The sequence below is a fragment of the Neolamprologus brichardi genome, chromosome 6, assembly GCF_056152115.1.
Source record: "Neolamprologus brichardi isolate AB-2024 chromosome 6, ASM5615211v1, whole genome shotgun sequence".
NCBI classification, from domain to species: Eukaryota; Metazoa; Chordata; class Actinopteri; order Cichliformes; family Cichlidae; genus Neolamprologus; species Neolamprologus brichardi.
Genome location: NC_142109.1, coordinates 29,474,772 through 29,492,086, shown reverse-complemented (window position 1 = coordinate 29,492,086; position 17,315 = coordinate 29,474,772). Strand labels below are relative to the sequence as shown.

The window sequence follows — 17,315 nt, the reverse complement described above, 5'->3', positions numbered from 1 at the left end:
AATGCGTTCCTATTGTCTGAATCTAGCCGTTTCTCAATACTCAAGTACGCAAATCCGTACTGGCGTTCTTGCTAGTCCGTACTTCGTAAGTTCACGCGGGAATCTGGACTTCCCGAGAACGTCCTTGGTCATCTCAGCGCCAGTTTTTACTGCCACCCCCTCTTAATTTAACTGCGATTAATATGTGCAATGGAAATTAGACATAGTATAAAAAAGGTAAACATGATGTAGTAGATTTCAGATAGTATAGAAAGATAATTTTAAACAAAAGTATTTTAAGCACTTTGGCAAAATTCACTTTTACATATGATTGTTTCATAATGTCTAATAAGGCACGATGGTAACAAACAGGTCTCATGTTAGAATGCTTTTATTATTATTTTAGTAGACACTCAAAACTTACAATAGGCTAATGGGGTTTGGAAGACAATTGAACAAATATTTAAAACATAATTTGATCATCTCTGGAGCATATTAATATGCTGTTTCCACTCCCAGTGAAAATGTTTCCTCCTCAATTAAAAATATTTTTAATGTTTAATTCAGAGTCTGCAAAGTAAGAACGGCACATTTCCCATCAGGGGATATGACAGGTGAAATATTCAGTTCAAAATATAAACTGTAAGTTTTTCAAGTAAGACTTAAAGATGAAATAAAACATCCAGTTATGAAGCTGCCGGCGGACACGTCACTGCAACCCCCCCTGGCTTCTGTTGTTTCTGCTGGGTGACCCCTTATCTGGGGCTCCCCCCCCCCCCCGCCAAAAAAAGAAAAAACTCACAAAAGAAATGATCTAAGTGACTTAGGATGAAATCAGTTACATTTGGACACTTTTTGGCAAATCTTTTAATAACCTGCAAAAAAAACACAGAGTGAGTGATTTGTGTTTTTGTTGTTAATATGGATTGTTTTCAATATGTAAATGTTGAATTAATTTAATAAATGACAATTACTCAGGCCCTATAGCTTTTGAAACACCTGGAGCTGTTGCACATTTTTGAGATGAGCAGCGTTCAGGTAAAGTGGGCCTGATGAGCCACTCATCAGCTAAAATGAGCCATTTAAATTGTAAGGGAAACCAGTTATTTCTTGTAAAACAATTCAATAACAAATCAGTCAGCTTAATTTGAACTCATTTTCACAAACATAACACATTCAAGTGTTGATTTAATAATTCATGAATAACAACAGTGGCATTAAAAAAAACAACTAGAATTAATGAATTATTAGAGTATTTTCATAACAACTGTATCTTCCATTTTCAAAAAGACTCTTTGACTCCAGATTCTTAAAGACAGTCTTTACAGAAGAATCCATCAGCACAGATGCCATTTTCTTCTCCACAAGTCTCATGAAACCAGGTGCTGCAGTTCGCAGCTGATCCACTCCTCAGTGACCTTTGGGTCACTTTTGTCTCCATAGACTGCTTTACATGCTTTGCAGGGCAGGTCGTCCTTCTTTGCGCCTTTGCTTCTTCTGGTCTTTTCTTTCTTTTTAGATTGCACTACCTTGATGGAAATGTAGTCTACATGTTCATGACTTGTGAGGACCAATGATGGAGGCTTAGCCCTCTTCCTGACAGTCCTCTGTCGTTTTGGCAGGGGACACAGAGCACTGAATGTAACACAAGTTGAGGTTTGATGTGAACAGGTTAAAGACCATCTCTTCCTTGGGAAGACGTTCAAATTTGACTTATTTCTTCAGATTCTACCAACTCGGCATCCAAGAATGCAAAGACTGGGGGTACCTTGGATACCACTGCAGTGTGATGAACAGAGATAGGCAGTAACTGGTCTTTACCTTACTGTACGTACAATGAAGCTCTTTATATCTTATTGTTATAATCAATTTATGTCATAAGTGAATATTTTATTATATATTATATATTATTATATATTATATTAATATTTTATATTTTATATTTTTTAAAGATATGATTCTTACCTCCGATTTCTTTTTGTTTTTTTGTTTTTATCCTTTGGTGTTTGTTGAGATTTATATCTTTAAGGCTAATATCTCATACATACATATTTGAGTTTTATTCTTTACTGCACAAAGTGTATTGTAGAGAAGTTTTGGAAGTAGACTCTTACTGTTACAGGATATTATATTAATTTTACAGTATTTTTAGGCTAAAATTGGAAGTGGAAATTTCTATGATTATATAAAAATGGATAAGAGAATGTTTCTCATAGTTATGTAGGCTATTACCTGCAGATGAACTCTTCTAACTCTTCTTCATTGACTCCCTTTTAAATCTAGAATTTAATTTAAAATCCTTTTCCTCACATTCAAAATCCGATGTGCGATATTCTCATTGCTTTCTAGAATTTATTGTTAATAATTTACTTATGTAAATTTCATAATCTGTCAAAAAAAACAAACAAACAATATAATCCAAAGTACATCATTCTATTGTTCCCTTCCACATGTTTACAGCCCTCATATATATACATGTTACACTGCTCAAACAAATATAACGACTCAGTCCTACCGTGCAATATACCATTTTTCAGTCTTATTATTTACATCCTACATATGTTTATGTATTATGTAAGCACGTGCAGCTTTGTGATTTTGTTTGGTCAACGTATATCAAAATTAATGCTGGAAATAACTTTTACTTCCATGGCATGCCTTTACTTCAAAATATAACACTGTGCAACAATATAATTGAGCTTGAAAGATTCAGTCACCCTGGACCAACAATTGCATGGTCATAGACTCTAACACACTGACTGTTATTGAGCTAGACAAGTAATCATTAAATGTTACTTCTATAAATGCTTACTTTTCTACTTACTGTTCTACAACACGTCACAACACAGTGTGTTGTAAATTTCACATGCTCTTATTCCAGCACATGCCTACTAAGACTATGGTAATATTTTGTGTTACACACACACACACACACACACAAAAAACGACATACAGTCACAACATCCAAGGATACATACTCAGACCATATACCATCAGTATGCTTTTTATGTTATTATTGCTTATCATTTATTATTGCTTTCATAGATTAAACATGCAAAATATTAAGCAATGTTTTTTGTTGGTGGAGCATTATGTCTTTATGAAAACATAGCAATGCAGTGTTCTAATGGTTGTATTACATTCTGAAAGGAAGCACTGTTGAATTAATGGTTGTTTTCATTTGGTAGGAAGTATCTTAATAATATTGTTATTGATAGAGTTACTTATCTTCTCATGGAAACCCTCAGCCTGACTATCGTGGGCCTTTCTGTGGAGTTTGCATGTTGTCTCTGTTCCTGCCAGAATTCTTTCCAGCTTTCTTCCAGAGGACGGTGATGTGGGTGTTAATTTAATTAATTATTCTTAGTTGGCATAGATACGGTGTGACGTGGAGTGAATGTCCTTATAGAAGCCCCACCTTTGCCGCCCAAAGTTGTTTTGTTTGTTCGTTTTTTAAAAAAGAAGCTTTGAGCGAGAGTATAACGGAACAATAGCGCTCCCTAGTGGCTTGGAGACCCCCCCCCCTCCCGTTGATGTCTGGGGGTAGGCAGGGAAACAGGTTCAACCATCAGCCCCGTTGTGAACGGACGTGGGTCCGTTATTTTTGTCCTTTCATACATACATTATCCACCGTGAGAGCGACTCAACATCGTTGAAACACCAGAAGCTGTTTGCTTAATTGAAAAGAAACGGACTCTCCCATCAATTAGACGGCACCGACTTTTTGTTCCAGTCTGACATGGCGATCGCACACGTAGCCACCGAGTACGTCTTTTCCGACTTTTTGTTAAAGGACCCGACCGAGACCAAGTACAAAGGCATCCGTCTCGAGTTGGCTGTGGACAAAATAGTCACGTTTCTGGCGGTGGGACTGCCTTTGTTCCTCATCTCGCTCGCCTTTGCTCAGGAGGTCTCAGTGGGTGAGTTAAATGTGTGAAGAGACAGTTTCAGTATGTGGGAAAATGCAATCCCGGCAGGGAAACTTATTGTTTCTCAAATAAAATCAAACTGACATAGAGTGTAGGGTGAAGATGAGTGTTTTACTATGCAGAAGGACAGAGGTGTGGAAGAAGGTGTGGTTTGAGTCTCCACCCGTCTGCTCCTTTCACTCCCAGACAGTGAGGCAAGCATCCTGCTGCCTCTGCGGCTGCTGGTGCTGATGATGATGATGGTGAAAACAGTGGCATGCGTGACACACGTGTTCTTTTCATGGATTAGCTTGTTTCTGAATGCAATGAGTGCGAGAAAAGACACAAACACATACTGCACAAGTTTGATCTGCATACCTCCCTCTGGAGTGTAAACAGAAATCTAGCTCCATCAGCAGTTTCACAAATCTACATAATCCCATTAGGTCACAATGCTCATAGTCTCTATGTATAGTTAGTATGTCCAGTCCTGCAAGAAAGCTAAGATAATCAGACCAGATGGATCATTACTCTGCAAGCCTTGTGGGAACTACTGTTGTGCTTCTGAGGTTGAAATGCAAAGTGGTTCAAAATCTATTATTAATGTTCCCAATTAAAAACAGTGTGGCAGTCACAAACAAATAGCTGCAGGAAGGAAAGTCTTCTGAGCTATAGAAACACTGAGTTGCGAATTGGCTTATTTTTTTAAGCAGAAATGGGATGCCATAGGATGGGTGTCAAACATCAGCATGCCACAGGGTCCCGTGTGGGAATTTGGGTGGCTTGGCTAAGTATGAAAAGTGCAGAAAAGCAAGGAATTTGCTTCTTAGTTCCAGTTTAATAGTTCCAAAGGTTAGTTACATAAATAATAAAATACCAAACAGGTGCGTGAAAAGATGGGAGAGGTAAAACCCAAACAACACAAGAGTTAACACATGGCAACGGGATCACAGACTGTATTTAAAAGAAGTCAGGACACCAAAATGAAGACTGTCATCTTACATTTTATTTTGTTTTATTTAGAAAATTTCAAAATTTGCACTTTTGCTAAACATTAAAAGGTCATTGCTCTGATGCTGGAGCTGATAACTGATAGTTGGTGTGGTTGTATCTAATGAACAGAAAACACATGGAAGATTTTCCTGTCCATTGAGTACGAGGGGCATTTTTTTCTTAATTGTGCATACTTTGAATCCCTGCCACATCAGTAATTATTGGCTCAAAATATGCTGAAAGCAATTCAAAGCAACTGGACCATGAGTGCAGAAAAAAAGAAGGCTGCATTTATTTTTCTGAAAAAACAAGCTGCCCATTAGCACTGATTCTTTGTTTTCCTCTGGGTCCTCAGGCACCCAGATCAGCTGCTTTCCTCCCACTAACTTCTCCTGGAGACAGGCTGGATACGTGGACTCTTTTTGTTGGGCAGCAGTGCAGCAGCAAGCAGACAGCTCGCCACTGTGGCTACACAAGGTACACACAATATAACCAAACACACAGTAAATGCACTGGACACGTTTATAAAAAAGGTGCAATGTTATGTTAAAGTGCAGAAATTTGTATTGAAACATATACACACCTGTGCAATAAATCGTTTACACATATAGTATGCTCATTTATACCTGCACAATAAACATAATACTATGCTGAAATCTAATTATATTAGAAATCGAATTTATAACTAGTGCATTGCTGATTATATGTCAGTTTTAATTTAATGAAATGCTATTTTTTATCACTTGTTTTTTTATCAGTTGTTAATGGGGTTTTTTTTTATAATTTATTGGCAGATTAATACTTCTGTTAATTAATTACCTCTTCATTTGTAAAATGGTCACATTAATTTTCATTTTGTAGATCTTCGAATAGCTAAATTAGATATTACATTAACCATAATAAAATAAGTCTCATATTCTCAACAGATGCTAGGCACATTACAAATTTATTTAAACAACTACTTAGTAGACACTGAAACGAAATACAACCTTGTATATACCCACATCATAATCTGGTGATGATCAAATTAAACATAATAATCAAGTTTTGCCAAACGAGTGCTTCCTAAAACATCTGCGAGGGCACCAAAGACCGGCAAAGACATTATTTACTTTATAATATTAAAAGAATAAACATTATAAAGTAATATTAGCCAAAATAAAGCTACTAATACATTTTTCTTCCTTTCTGTGACTCCCACAGTTCTTCCCATACATCCTGCTCTCACTGGCCATCCTCATGTACATCCCCGCCTTGTTCTGGCGCTTCACAGCAGCTCCGCACCTCTCCTCTGATCTCAGCTTTATCATGGAGGAGCTAGACCGCTTTTATAATCGTGCCATCAGACTAGCCAAGAATTTAGCCTCTTTAGATAGCAAGGATGCACCCGAAGGCACACAGAGGTAAACACCTTGTTATCACCTACAGTCAATGTACTCACTGCTTTACTCTTGTAGATTTTGGCAGGTGATTAGATTGGGAGACTCCTTTTTTTTCAAAGTCTTCTGAAGGTATTTATTTAAACTTTTTTATTATAGTATGAGCTAGCTTGAACTTTGACGACAAACTACACATATGAGGCCATTGATTTACACATGCAGCCAGTTTATAGAGACGCCATTTAGAATAGAAAAGAATAGAATAGCCACTTTGTTGTTATTCAGAACATACAACTGTTAGTGCACACCAGAAAGAAACTTTGGTGCATTTACTCGCCATCGGGCTTTACAATATAAATAATAAATAAATCCAAATCTAAAGGTGGAAAAGAATCTCAGATATGTACAAGTAAAAATATAAGAGAAATGTACTGTATTTATATTCATGTAGAGAACATTTAGTCATCCTACACTCACGTTTTTAAAGCTGCTAAATGCTTCATTTATTTTATTGTTGCTAACTGGGTCTTCCTGCTATTTGGTGAAAGGTAGGCAGCAGTGCACAGGACATCTGAATTCTTTTCATTTTGTATCTGCTGAAGAGTGATGGCATCTTTGGTACCATCTTGTGGTAATGTTAAAGAAGCAAAGCTGGCAGGGAGAAATGCTTGTCCTTCACTCCTGGCATACAAAGTGGGGCATTTTTTGAATATTAGTGATCATTAAAAAACTCAAACTGTAGTTTAAAAACTATTTTCCACAAAGTGCTATGAAACTGAAGTCATTTTATCTCATGCTAATTGTTCATTTACCTTTTTCCTGCTGCAGTGCTTTGGACCTGACTGAAGGCTGCTTTAAATACCCTTTAGTGGAGCAGTATTTAAAGACCAAGCGCTTCTCTCACAGACTTGTGGTCACGTACCTGGCATGTCGGGGACTGACTCTGCTGATCCTCCTGCTTGCATGTATCTACCTTGGCTATTACATCCTGCTAGCTTCTCTCACGGATGAGTTTCCGTGTGACCTGCGGACAGGAGTGCTGAAGAACGACAGCATGGTGCCGTCTCCTGTTCAGTGTAAGCTTGTTGCAGTTGGTGTTTTCAGGCTTCTCAGCTATATCAACCTGGGAGTGTATGTGATTCTTGCTCCATTAGTGGTGTATGCTGCTCTCGGGCCAGCACGTCAAAGCTCCAGCTTCCTTCGGCCTTATGAGATGCTGCCAGGATTTGGTGCTCTGGGTCTGGTCACCCCCGTCTACAATGACCTCAGTATCTATCTGCTGTTTCTGCATGAGAACCTGAGCGCACTTAAGTCCTTTAAGTGTCTGCAGGTGCGTCTCAACACTAAAACTGTGGGTGAAGCATGGGCACCTGTTTGTGTTGTTCCTTTCTTCTTAGGAAAATTAGAAAAATGTCTCTTTCACAGGTGCTTGAGTTGTTGCAAGAGGCTGATGATGAGGGGTTTGACACCATGTGTCTACTGCGATCTCTGGGGCAGGTGAAGACTGATGTTTTAGACAGTAAGAAGACGTGCTCTCACAAGGACAACAAAGAAACAGATAAGGCTGAAGAATAGTTACTCTCATGTAAGGATAAACTCTTGAGTGTTCTGATGAGAGCCAAAATAAATGTGTTGTATTTAACATCATACTTATTTTGTCTTCTTCCAGTGCTTTGTTACTTCTGATGAGATGACCTGATGAGGATAAACCCTGCTCTGAAGGAAGAGAAGCACTGAGATGATCTCCTTTGGACTTGTTTTTATTGGAGCTGTTGTAGCGTGTTAACCTACAAACCTGTAGTTTGACCAATTCAGTTTACCTTACCTTCGTACTTTAATGCATGGAAATACTCCAGAGATAAGTGGAGCAGGTATTGCAATTTTTTCTACATAGGATTTCTTAGTTTTTCTTTTTTTTTGTACACATATCTTTGCTCAGGATCAAAATTGCCTTTAAATCAAAGTGAGCCATGTTCTTCGGACAGCTGCTTCCTACCTTTTATTATAGAATGAGGGAAGCTTCTTACCACTTTGTTTTTATTCGTTTACATGTGTAATTATTGAATATAAACCACAATAAATTAAGACCACTTGGTATTATAAAAACTGGAACTTTTGTTTGTGTTGTAAAGCATTTTTGCCTTCTAATGTGTAGTTATCAGCATTGGCATACTGTATATGATGTACTTTGGTTTGCACTCACTAAAATTAAAATATAACCTAAACTGTCTAAATTATTGCACTAAAGCTTTCATTTTACATGAAAGGTACATTTATATTTTTCCAAGTACTGTAATACTAATGGTATCACTGCCAGAATGACCATTTTGGATTATTTTCCTTTTATTTCTAACTTAATTAATACACACTCATGGCCACTTTAATAGGTACAACTTATTAGTAGCACATTGGACACCTTTTGCATTCAGAACTGCCTTAATTTATAATGACATAGATTCAACAGGGTATAGAGATTTTAATCCATACTGAAATCATAGCTTAAATCAGTGATATTGCAGGTAGGCTGTGGTGTTTTATCAATGCCAAACTGGTACTAAGGGGACCAAAATGTGGCAGCAAAATATCTTCCACGCCATTACACCACCAGCAGTGTGAACCGTTGATACAATGCAGGATGGAGCCATGCTTTCATGCTGTTCATGGCAAATTCTGACCCTACCATCTGAATGTCTGCATGCAGAAAATGAGACTCATCAGAACTTTTTTCCAAACTGATGTCCAGTTATGATCAACCTGTGTGACTAGTAGCCTCAGTTTCCCGTTGTAAGCTGACAAGTGAGGCACTCACTGTGATTTTGTAGCCTATCTGCTTCAAGGCTGGACATGCTGTACATTCAGAGATGCTCTTCTGCATACATTGGTTGGAACAAGTGGTAATTTGAGTTATTTCCTATTAGTTTAAAATAGTATAGGCACTCTGTAAACCCTAGAGATAGTTGTTTGGAGAAATCACAGTAGATCAGCCATTTCTGAAATACAGTTGTTGTTGTTGTCTGTGAAGGTTCTCAGTCATCCAGGTCATCGTAGTCAAAGGAGCTTGCAAAGAATAGCGTCTGGACTTCTTTAGTTGCTTGAAGAAAGTTGTTGTTGTTGTTGTTGTTGTATCAGTGGAGCCACTACTATTGTATGTTTTCCATACATAAATGATGATTGAATGAAAGCTCAAGAACATTTTATGCTTTATCATGTATTAAGAAAAAAGTGCTTCAATTCCATTTCACTTTCCCTGTCAGACAGTCGCTGTAGTAATACTGAAACAAAAACAAACAAACAAACAAAAAAGAAAATCTAAATCTAAATGTGAGGGCTATACAATAACTTATTTTATTATAAATGCAGTGTATGAAAGATCATAAACGCCTTACAAAGCAGAAACAACGGACTGTGCTTGAGGCTCCGCCTTCCCGGCCTACAGGTCTGCTAAATCATATGATTGGTTAATCTTTAAAAACGTCATCAGTGTTGCCCAATGAGCTTCACGAACTCAAGGTTCGTATTTATTTGGTTGGCGAGATGATCGACGTGGTAACGAAGGATTAGTTTGTGCAATTCTCAATACGTATACTCAATAAATCCGGAAAAAATATCATCACATCGAAGTACATTCCCTTAGCTGTGGCATGCTTTAATCGTTCCTTCATATGCAGGTGAGTGTGTTTAGTTCCGTTTAGAGCAGCTTTAGGATCACATATCCAACTAGATCGGTTAGCTGCCTATATTAGCTTAAGTTAGCTAAAAACTTAGCCGGGCCATATACATTCTTTGACATTGCATTTAGATTTAAAAGTTTCCGTTTCATTTTTTACTATTCTACAAATAAACTTTAAAACTATTTATTTGGTGAACCCTTTTTTTGGCATCAGTATGTGAAGAAAATTGTTCGGCGGAGGTAATTTGTGTTAGCTAATAAAGTTAGCACTTGCTAACGGTTTTGTAATGATGTGTCCCCAAGTGAGACAAGCACGTAATTTAAAAAAGGAGAAAGCTATAATTTGATTTAATCCTCCCTCCATCCTTACTCAGAGCAGCAGACATGGTAGAGCCGACAACACGCAAGTTTGCATCCCTAGAAGAGGAGCTGGGCTTCTGGAAGGAGCAAGCAGAGAGATACGAGCAAAGGTACTAAAAAGGCATACAATCGGAGGATTTGCTTTTAGGAAATTACTTTCTGCAGTTATTGTTATATAATTCTTAACATGTGCTGAGCTGATATTTTGGAGGTGTTGTACATTGCTCTGTCACCAGGGCTGAGGAGGCTCAAGAGGAGCTGCAGGAATTCCAGCAGATGAGTCGGGACTATGAGGCTGAGCTTGAGACAGAGCTGAAGCAATGTGAGGGTCGAAACAAAGAGCTGCTGCAGGATAATCACCGGCTTCGCGTAGAACTGGAAAACATAAAGGTAGACAACCTTGATCTTAAGTAGGCTGTGGCACCTTAATAGAGGGACACAAGCACTGATGCTCCACTTAGTGACATTGAGGATTTGGAACAGACACACCCCACACAAGCAGCTTTTAGCCTACCAACATTCAGCTTGTTATTGCTACTGCCACTAGGAAAATTGCTGCCTGGGTATAAAGCAGCCGACTGCTATTTTAGTCAGTGGTCCATGGGGAAATAAGCATAGTGGAGAAAGTAAATGCAGTTTTGTGTTCAAAAAATGCTCAAATGTGGGGAGAGGGAACTTCTTAAAGGGTTTATTGTCTCAACGTTTAATAAAATAGTCAGCTTTTCTTAATAAAATATGAACGGCAGCTGTGTTGATTAATTCACCATGACCTTGCCAAGCTGACACTGTCAGTTTCAGTTTATTTGTTCTTGTGCTTTTTGTAGGAGAAATTTGAAGTCCAGCATTCTGATGCTTTGAGGCACATATCAACACTTGAGGAAGAGCTGGGAGAGACCAGAGCAGTTAGAGATCATCTGCAGAAGTATATCAGAGAGTTAGAGCAATCCAATGATGACTTGGAGAGAACCAAAAGGTCAGTGCTTAAAAGTTGGTACATGTTCACACAGGCATGCAGTGCCTGTTAGACTTGCCAGTATATACACAATATTGCATAATATGTCCTCTCTGCTTGTCTCAGGGCTACCATCATGTCTCTGGAGGACTTTGAGCAGCGGATGAACCAGGTCATTGAGAGAAACGCCTTTCTTGAAAGTGAGCTGGATGAGAAAGAGAACCTGCTTGAGTCTGTTCAGAGGCTCAAGGACGAAGCTAGAGGTACACACACAATCATCCACTCAAAGCAGCTTCTCAGGTTCACAAGAACTGCTGCTTTCTCTTATCACTGACTCAGTGAATTTTGATAGTTTGATTAATTCAGCAGTTTCTGTTTTTATTTATGTCCTGTTCTTCCCATCCATTGTACATCTGACTGTTGATATATAATAATTTTATAGGATATGTTTTAACTAATAACCTAGGTAAAATTTAATGGGTTTTATAAGTGTTTATGAGTCTATGCTTAACTGGTCTTCACAGACAGCTATAGGCATATATTTTAGTGTTATATGATGTGGAAATTCATTTGGTGAATCTTTCTAAAGTGTGGAACGCTATCACAGTTAATATATTGTATGTGCTTTTAATGTGCTGTGAGAAACTGAACCGGCAGTTGGTCGTCAGGTTTCATTGTGCAACCAGCGTCACCTTTACTTTTGTTTTTGATCATGTTTGCCTGCCCCATATGCCAGCTTTTTCCACAAATATAAATTACTTCTGAAAAACTATAATAGGTGGTTGGTTAGAAGATGGTTTAATTTCTGTTACTTCTGTAACTTGCGGCAGACCTTCGCCATGAGCTGGCTGTACGACAGAAGGAGAGACGTCCATCCAGCAGCCTGGGCAAAGACACAGATCGTCCTGATATGACGTTACCCTCACCTGGAAATCCTTCCATCCCCGTCACACCCTCCAAACCTATTAGTTCATATGTCACAACCCCAGCTTCCAACATCCGGAGAGGTAATATAAAACTCTGACTATCTTAATAAGTACCTCTATACTAAAATACCATGTGTTTATCAGCTTATGTGTGGTTGTTGTTTTAGGTGATAGTCTAACAGGAACCCCGCTTACTACATCGGCTAGAATATCTGCACTCAACATCGTTGGGGAACTACTCAGAAAAGTTGGAGTAAGAAAGTTAATACTTGTACTGAAAGTGCTATGTTGGTTTCTATGTCTTTGTTATTGATTTATGTATTTGTTTATTTTAATCCTGCCAGAATTTGGAGTCCAAGTTGGCATCTTGTCGAGACTTTGTGTACGACACATCCGTCAACAGACCGGCACTTACAGTTGGTCCTGGCAGTCCTTCGGGTTTAGATGCAGGTGCTGAGCTCCAGGCGGTGGGCCTGAGCCCTCCTCCTCAGTATGACAGGTGAGGGAATGTGTCATCATGAGTTTACAGTAGAAGATCTGTTTTGAGTAATACACTTTTAGCTATCTGCATACTTTATGATTGGCCTTCTTATGGATCCAGATCGCACCTTGTTACTTCTCTGTTTGCCTCATTTCCAGCTCTTAAAGTTGCTGTTTGGTATTTTGGAGTTTTATTTTTCTATTTTTGTTGATTGTCCCTGGAAAAAGGTTTAGTAGCTTATTGCATGCTAACAGAATTTAATAAAACTTAATGGCTATTTGAGTATTTCAGAATCTGCATGATACTTTAATTTTACTTCCTTAAATTAGGTACCTTTTATCTTTACCACTTTGCCAACTGGTAGTGATAACTGGTGATAATGGTGTTTGTAGCTAAACAATGTAATACATGAGGTAATGTGTAATTGAATGTTGGCATATATAGGTCTCTACGCCAGTTATAACCTGTATAGACTATGCATAGAGTCTTTACCTTGTCCTAGGAGAAATTATTCAAGCTGTTTTATGATCTGAGCTGTTACTGTCATATTTCATGCCCACATATGGAACAAAATGGCCGGGTTTGCATCAGAAGTTGAGGGGGTGAGCTCTGCCTGTCCGGCTACCCATCGCAAAACCTGGAAACTATTCCAACGGTTGTTTTTCCACATCTATCAATATATACTGAGATGTCAAAGCACCAGCACAGGTGTGCCGTCAAATGTCATCTTTATGGGGAACAGAGTTAAAAATGGATGTGGCCTCTGGGCCTGAAAAGCCAGATGAAGTTGGCCTAAACCCAAGCAGTGACATGTGTAATGTCATGATGTAATGGCCAGCAGGGGGCGTCTCCGGGGGTTGCAAAATGAACTCTGCAAAAGGTCGATGGGAGAATGATGCTCCCCTCTTTACTTTTATGACATGAGTAAAAATGTTCTTGATGACTTTATAAAGTCATTCATTAATTTGAAGTCTTACTGAACAAACATGATGTTTATTTTGTGCATTCTGGCTCCATTCAAGATGAAATGAATGATAAAGCGGGATATGCTTTAGGGTCTGGCTGCCTAACTTTGTTTAATAAGCCACTAACTCACAAGCCTTGTTATGGGTCTCTCAGTCAGAACCACAACTGTGCTTGTTAAACACAAACAAAAAACAAGATGGCAACAGTCCAAATGCAAAGCCTTGAGGCTTTTGACTGTAACTACATTTGAAAAAAAGATTGTGAATCTGAATGTACAGCTTTAGCTCATGAGTTGAACTTTGTTTTTCAGTTTGGTGAAACGGTTAGAGTTTGGACCAGCTCCTCCAAGAGGGATCTCCCATGGTGCCCAGTCTCCACAGGGAGGGGTCAAGATACTGCTATGAGAGGGGAGGGGAAAAAACCCTTCCTTTCTCTCTCCCTCCTGACCTTCCTCATACGACATCCCTGGACTTTGAGCTGAGCTGTCTTCCTTGTCGCCGTACGTCCTGCTGATTGTCCTTGCACCGTGCCCTCACTGAGCAAAGAGAGAGGCTCCGCCCATTAACGCACGGACTTCTGCTCTCTCAGGCTTGTACCACACCATATCACAGGAGGCAGCACTACATCCTGTGGACCCTACCATTCGCAGCATATCTTCCACTATATCTCTAATGCTGTGGTGGCTAACTTCTTAAAAAAAAAAAAAAAAAAAAACTCATGATGGACCTTCTGTGTTTTCTGTGGTTGGATCAAGCACAGCAGGGCTTTTTAAACATTTCTGCTCCTACATCACTAATATAGTGCACTAGCCTATTAATCATTATCCATGTAAGGAACAGTTTTAATAATTAAAGGCACTGGAAAGTGACCCTGGTATAGGGACCAAGAATCCGGAGTATTGTTTATGGAAAAGTTGAGCAAATATTGTGTTTGTGACCAAGTCAAAACCAAAGCTGTGATAAATGGGAAAACTGAAAATAACAAAAGCAATAGGTTTGTTTTTCTTTGAGATATATATGAAAAACATGGTTGAGCTTTGTCATTGGCTTTTTCTGTGTTTATCATTTCCCATCATGTATTGAAGAACACAGATTGATATTTTTCGTTTAAAAATATTTCAGACTGGGTGAGCTGACAATGAATTACTTCCTGCCATGAATTGGCGTTAGTATTTCAGCCAGCGCTGCCTTCATCACTGCTGTTACTTCTTCAGTTTGTGGGCTCTTGCTTTGCTGCAGTGCCACGTCTGATCCAGTTGTTAAAATACTGAAACAGATCATCGTCTCTGTCAGATTTTCATCGAGAGGGTGCCACTTGACTTCATAGTGGTTAAAGTAATAGCATTTAGTATACCCCCCGACCCCATTTCATTATCATTCGGGTCCTTCCTATTACCTCCCTCCAACCATTTCACACACCAACTATTTTCTGCTTTACTGGGCTTATAAAAGATAAAATTTATCATGCTGCACATTTATGATCTAATGTTACCATAAACCTTTTTACTGATGGTAGCTGACAGTATATTTTAGACAGGCACATGTGCACTTGAATGTATAGTATCTCTTTCTGCCATTTAGACTTATATGGTGGACATATGGTAAACATGATAAGCAATAATAGATTTTGAAATGGTCAAATTAGCACTGTTCCTATATTTGTGTAGGTATAAAGAAGACTCTGAAATTAGGAAATGGAGCGATTCTGATGTGACAGCTATGCTTTTCCCTGAAATGTTTCTGTTTAAACGGATCTTGTCACTACTGCCATCCAGCAGCTCATTAAGCAAATATTAAAGTTGCATATCTAAATATGACCTTTATACAGTAGCTATCACTGTATACTGCACTGTAGCCTTTGTGTAGGAATTAACTTGTAACATCTGAAATCTGGAGGTCCTCCTGTTTGCAGGACAGTTTAAAGGGGGCCTGTCATGCTTGTTTCTACAGTCATATTAATGTTCTTGAGTGTAACCAAGGCGCTATGAAGGTCACACAGTTAAAAATAATCATCATTTGTCTCATTCAGGACCTTTTTGCTGTCCGAGTTTATCCACTGCCTGAAACAAGTTATTGTAGGTCTGCTTCCTCCTAAACGGAAGTTTTGAACCTCCCTGTAATGAACACATTAAGGATATCCTCTTTAATGACATACAGAGTAGACAGAAAATAGTCTTTAGAGCAGTCTTGAGCTAGAAATATTGACTCACAGGGAATCCTAACACATATGCTGAGCTCATGATTTGAAACTTTGGCCTTGTTTCATCTACGAGTGTGACAGAAAGTAAAGGGAAGCATAACTGGTCCCCTTTAATCTTTCTTGAGCTACTTCCAGTTGTAATCCTTGTAACCACTGTGTACTGGCTGTTTGTGTTTAGGACGCCTGCAGCTGCTTCTGTATGCTGACTTTAAACTGTTTGTGCCTGAGGTACTATACCCAACTTTTGTCCTGCTGGTTTGCAGTCGTTTTTTCTTTTTCTACTAAACTGAGCAGATGTGAATAATGTGAGTGAGTTACTGACCAAGACAGAAACATTAAAAGGAGAAAGTCAAACTATTTTTTTAAAGCTCTTTATTTCTCGTGCAAGTGGTTCAACAGGTAATGGATACAAAAAGTGCCATGTAAACATTTGTTGAATACAAAGAAAATTATAAAATGAGATTGACTTAGTTTAGGGTGATCAGGGACTTTTTGTTTCTAAGTACAGTAAATCTGGAGAAAGGAAAGCTACTGAAAGAAGATCTGAGTGTTGCTTAGTGCTCAATGTTGATATGTGACTCTCAGTTTTCTGGTTAACAGTAACCCACAACCTTGTCTGACCTCTAACATTTCATAAACAGCGTCTCTAAACAGATTTGGACACATGAGAGGCACAAATAATATGACGGAAGCTAAAAATGTTTTTCCTTGGTGGGGGTAATAAACAACACCACTGACTAGAAGCAGACTGGGGATTGAAATATCTGTCTATGCATCCAATCTGAAACCCTAGAGTGGTGCTCTGGAACAATAACAGCAGTCACAGGCAACAAGACGACGGTAACTGATAATAGTTCTACATCTGTAGATTTACACTTTGTCACTGCTTTAAGTACTAAGTGGGTGTTAATTAGAGGCACCTATGTTTGTGTCAGTGCAGTAAAAAAAAAAAACAGGTGAAAATAGAAAAGGAAAAAAAAAACCCAGCAAATCACACAAAAGCATAACCACTAGACGACCCCACTAAGTTGAAATCATGTCCTGATTGTTTTTGTGTCAAGAAAAGGTGCTCTGAAACAAGAGGACAGATAGATAGCATAAAAGACTTTTGAAGTAATTCTTTGTTTTAAGTGGCAGGCTTTGCCCTGAACAGTATTTCTCATATATGTTTTTTTTAAAAAGTCCCTTAGTCAGCGGACTTTGTCCCATTGAAGTCACTTTGGGAGTCGGCGTCGTCCTCTGAGGCATCCTCGACCACCCTTCGGCTTCCGCCTATGCGCCGAGGTGCGCTGCTAAAGGAGGGCTCATTTCCACGCCTAAAATAGGACAAAAAAGTACACAAGACACAAACACAAAGAAACATTGTCACAGTGAGGGGATGCAATAGGCTCTGTGCTGGTTAAGTTCATTTGAAAACCAGTTGGGTGTTTGCACACTGCAAAAGGAGCGTTGATGAAGTACAGAATGTACAGGTTGTGCTTCGGTTACGGGTAAAGCACGCT

General features: G+C 38.8%; 3 protein-coding genes across 7 annotated transcripts in view; 2 read left to right on the top strand and 1 right to left on the bottom strand.

Moving 5' to 3' along the window:
• The first annotated feature begins 3,505 nt into the window (after positions 1–3,505).
• LOC102776005 (pannexin-1-like) lies at positions 3,506–8,305 on the top strand. 2 transcript variants are annotated; one of them, XM_006790629.2, is made up of 7 exons: positions 3,506–3,899; positions 5,236–5,357; positions 6,084–6,283; positions 7,088–7,335; positions 7,414–7,589; positions 7,685–7,844; positions 7,929–8,305. In XM_006790629.2, exons 1-6 carry the CDS (start codon positions 3,719–3,721, stop codon positions 7,832–7,834), a joined length of 1,077 nt encoding a protein of 358 aa, XP_006790692.2. In that variant the 5' UTR covers positions 3,506–3,718; the 3' UTR covers positions 7,835–7,844; positions 7,929–8,305. The 2 variants fall into 2 exon arrangements, with proteins under 2 accessions (XP_006790692.2, XP_006790691.2); XM_006790628.2 differs by having other exon boundaries at positions 7,088–7,589.
• Positions 8,306–9,788: 1,483 nt separating this feature from the next.
• On the top strand, positions 9,789–16,170 carry LOC102776484 (nuclear distribution protein nudE homolog 1-like). Of its 2 annotated transcripts, none has more exons than XM_035907697.2 (9): positions 9,789–9,927; positions 10,309–10,399; positions 10,526–10,679; positions 11,114–11,262; positions 11,368–11,504; positions 12,072–12,248; positions 12,335–12,420; positions 12,512–12,666; positions 13,925–16,170. In XM_035907697.2, the coding sequence occupies exons 2-9, from the start codon at positions 10,314–10,316 to the stop codon at positions 14,016–14,018; spliced, it is 1,038 nt and encodes a 345-aa protein (XP_035763590.1). In that variant the 5' UTR covers positions 9,789–9,927; positions 10,309–10,313; the 3' UTR covers positions 14,019–16,170. The 2 variants fall into 2 exon arrangements, with proteins under 2 accessions (XP_035763590.1, XP_035763591.1); XM_035907698.2 differs by having other exon boundaries at positions 9,795–9,927; positions 10,304–10,399.
• Positions 16,169–17,315, bottom strand: part of myh11a (myosin, heavy chain 11a, smooth muscle) — a 32,857-nt gene continuing 31,710 nt past the window's right edge. For 2 of the 3 annotated variants that reach the window (XM_087842052.1, XM_087842053.1), the window contains one exon: positions 16,169–17,129. In XM_087842052.1, the coding sequence (XP_087698178.1) occupies positions 17,000–17,129 (130 nt within the window). In that variant the 3' untranslated portion in view covers positions 16,169–16,999. The remainder of the gene's footprint in view (positions 17,130–17,315) is intronic. The other variant, XM_087842054.1, reaches the window with a different exon arrangement.

Coding starts and splice junctions, on each gene's coding strand:
- LOC102776005 (XM_006790628.2), top strand. CDS start 3,719: ATGGCGATCGCACACGTAGCCACCGAGTACGTCTTTTCCGACTTTTTG. Junction 3,900..5,235: donor TGCTCAGGAGGTCTCAGTGG/GTGAGTTAAATG, acceptor CTGGGTCCTCAG/GCACCCAGATCAGCTGCTTT. Junction 6,284..7,087: donor GCACCCGAAGGCACACAGAG/GTAAACACCTTG, acceptor TTCCTGCTGCAG/TGCTTTGGACCTGACTGAAG.
- LOC102776484 (XM_035907697.2), top strand. CDS start 10,314: ATGGTAGAGCCGACAACACGCAAGTTTGCATCCCTAGAAGAGGAGCTG. Junction 10,400..10,525: donor GCAGAGAGATACGAGCAAAG/GTACTAAAAAGG, acceptor CTCTGTCACCAG/GGCTGAGGAGGCTCAAGAGG. Junction 12,667..13,924: donor CCTCCTCCTCAGTATGACAG/GTGAGGGAATGT, acceptor TTTGTTTTTCAG/TTTGGTGAAACGGTTAGAGT.